We start from the raw sequence: 2,160 nt of genomic DNA on the forward strand, positions 1-2,160 counted from the left end.
CCCCCCCATCTTTCCTACACAAGGGGTACTGACTTTTTAAAAAAGCGAATGGCTACATAAATGAGAATCAAAATCAGCGAATCAGCTACACCTCCCCCCATCCAACATCAACCGCCCTCGCTGGCACATCCCACCTACCGTCCACCATCGTTTGATGACATTGCTGTCTTCCTCCTCCTCTCCCTGCCGCCTCATGGATCTCCTGTCCTCCCGAGCCTCCTTCCTCCACCGCCTCCTGGTTCTCTTGTCTTCTTGGTCTGTCTCCTCCCACCGCCTCGGCGCCGTCCAGTCTTCCGGCTCCAGACCTCCATGGGTCCACAGCTCTAAGCGACGCTTGAAATGGCGGACTGGCCGCTCCAACAGCTCGCTCAGCTGATCACGATCGTCTGAACTCTTCGACATTGATGCAATAGGCCTCTTACGGGAGTATTTGGGAAAACATGGCAGTTTGGTTTTGTTCCCACAGTTACTTATTACTTACTTGGTATCCAGACAGCTCGGACAAGAGCGAACAAAAAACTATTTCTGTTGTCATCCAGCACGACACAAGATCCAAGACAAAATAAAAAAAAGCTTCAGTACTACCTAGGTGGTCGTGTTTTCTCGTCTTTTGGCGACCTGATGGCAAGGACAGTGCCCTGTCCGAAGAATAGAGAATGCCAAACACACGGCTCGCAGCCAACGTCTCCGAACAGAACAAAAATGACGCAAATAATGACGTCAACAGGATATAAGTTACACGGTAGCCTCAGATAACCACACTGACTTCCAGGACGACCACAGTGCACTTGCCACTGGATGAAAATTACTGACTACGAATAAAAAGAGCTGGAAGCAACATACTGTGCAGTTGCCTCTGTTAGCACGAATCAAATGACGAAAACAACAGTATTAATCGCCTCTTTTCTGACAACGAGGAAACTTGCTAGGAATCCTTTCCGTCACAGTTCTTTGTAGCAGGACACAACGTACAGAGCGTGAGGAACGCTAACAGAACTTACATTTACTTGATACTCAGTATACTACGGTTGTGTTTCTACACCCACCGTCCTGAAGAGAATCCTCCATAAAGTCATGGAAACATTCTTCGAAAAAGAGACACCAAACAGCAATAGAAAAAAACTCTCATTTGATGGTTCAAGTAGCAATATTATTGCAACCAACAGGTCTATTGTCCTGCTCCGAATGAACTGACAAATACACAGAACTATTACCTCACTGTCGAGGAAAACATCTGGGACACACCATAATGCAACCTCGATGGGTGACTAACACTATTAACACAGCGACGGCGACACATTACTAAATCCGTTCTGAGTTGCACATAGAGTATAAAAGCGTCATATCCAATGTCAGCATAATAACAATTATGTATGTTAGATCACAGTGACTTCGCTCACCAACTCTGGTGCAATGATGCAAAATATTTACATGGATGCTCAAAAAGGGGAGGGAGGGGGTGTTCGGCTATTTCTCGCTAATCCACAGGAAAATAATACTCTTGAAGCGTATTTATTTCATCCAATGGCGCTCATACTCGTATGACCTTATGCAGTTGCGAGTGCCGTAAAACCTCTACTAATACTAAACTAAACTAATTTCATCCAATATGTATAAGGTCCAACATTTAATAGAAACAAATGAGGATCTTTAAAACAACTTGTACAGAGTGGAGACAACATGCCCAACTCCCATTCCCCCTGACAACGCAGTTCAACCATTCCAAAATCAGGACGCTCAAAGGAAAAACAAAGAAATAAAAAAATTGAGTGGGTTTATTTTTGAGAAAGAGGGGAGGGGGGGGGGGAGAGAACCCGCGCACTCATTAATCAGCATCGATCTTCACGCTATGAATGAACTGATTATAAGTTACCCACTTGCAATCTCCACGCTCAACGTACAGCGAGAATCACAAGGCTCATCTAAAAAATGGTGCCCTTAGAGAAAATGTGAGTGTGCGAGAGTGTGATTTTCAGACAGTGTTTGTGTGTGTGCGTGTGTGTGTGTGTGTGTATGAGTGTGTGTGTGTGTGTGTGTGTGTGTGTGTGTGTGTGTAAGTGTGTGCGTTGTGTGCGCGCGCGTGTGTTTGTGTTTGTGCTTGCATTAGAGAGAAAAAAAGGGAGTGAGTGTGCGTGTTTGTGTGTGTTTGTGTGTGTGTGT

At 45.2% G+C, this 2,160-nt stretch overlaps 1 protein-coding gene across 3 annotated transcripts in view; it reads right to left on the reverse strand.

Moving 5' to 3' along the window:
- LOC101849195 (multiple C2 and transmembrane domain-containing protein 1) overlaps positions 1–2,160 on the reverse strand; it is a 179,984-nt gene that overhangs the window by 138,710 nt on the left and 39,114 nt on the right. Inside the window, exon 1 of one of the 3 annotated variants that reach the window (XM_035969061.1) lies at positions 139–1,427. The exons of the other annotated variants lie outside the window; for them this stretch is intronic. Within the exon in view, the coding sequence (XP_035824954.1) occupies positions 139–402 (264 nt within the window). The 5' untranslated portion in view covers positions 403–1,427. Of the gene's footprint in view, positions 1–138; positions 1,428–2,160 lie in introns of those variants that run through there. 3 annotated transcript variants of the gene reach the window in all.

This window comes from Aplysia californica, unplaced genomic scaffold, assembly GCF_000002075.1.
Source record: "Aplysia californica isolate F4 #8 unplaced genomic scaffold, AplCal3.0 scaffold00110, whole genome shotgun sequence".
Classification (NCBI taxonomy): Eukaryota; Metazoa; Mollusca; class Gastropoda; order Aplysiida; family Aplysiidae; genus Aplysia; species Aplysia californica.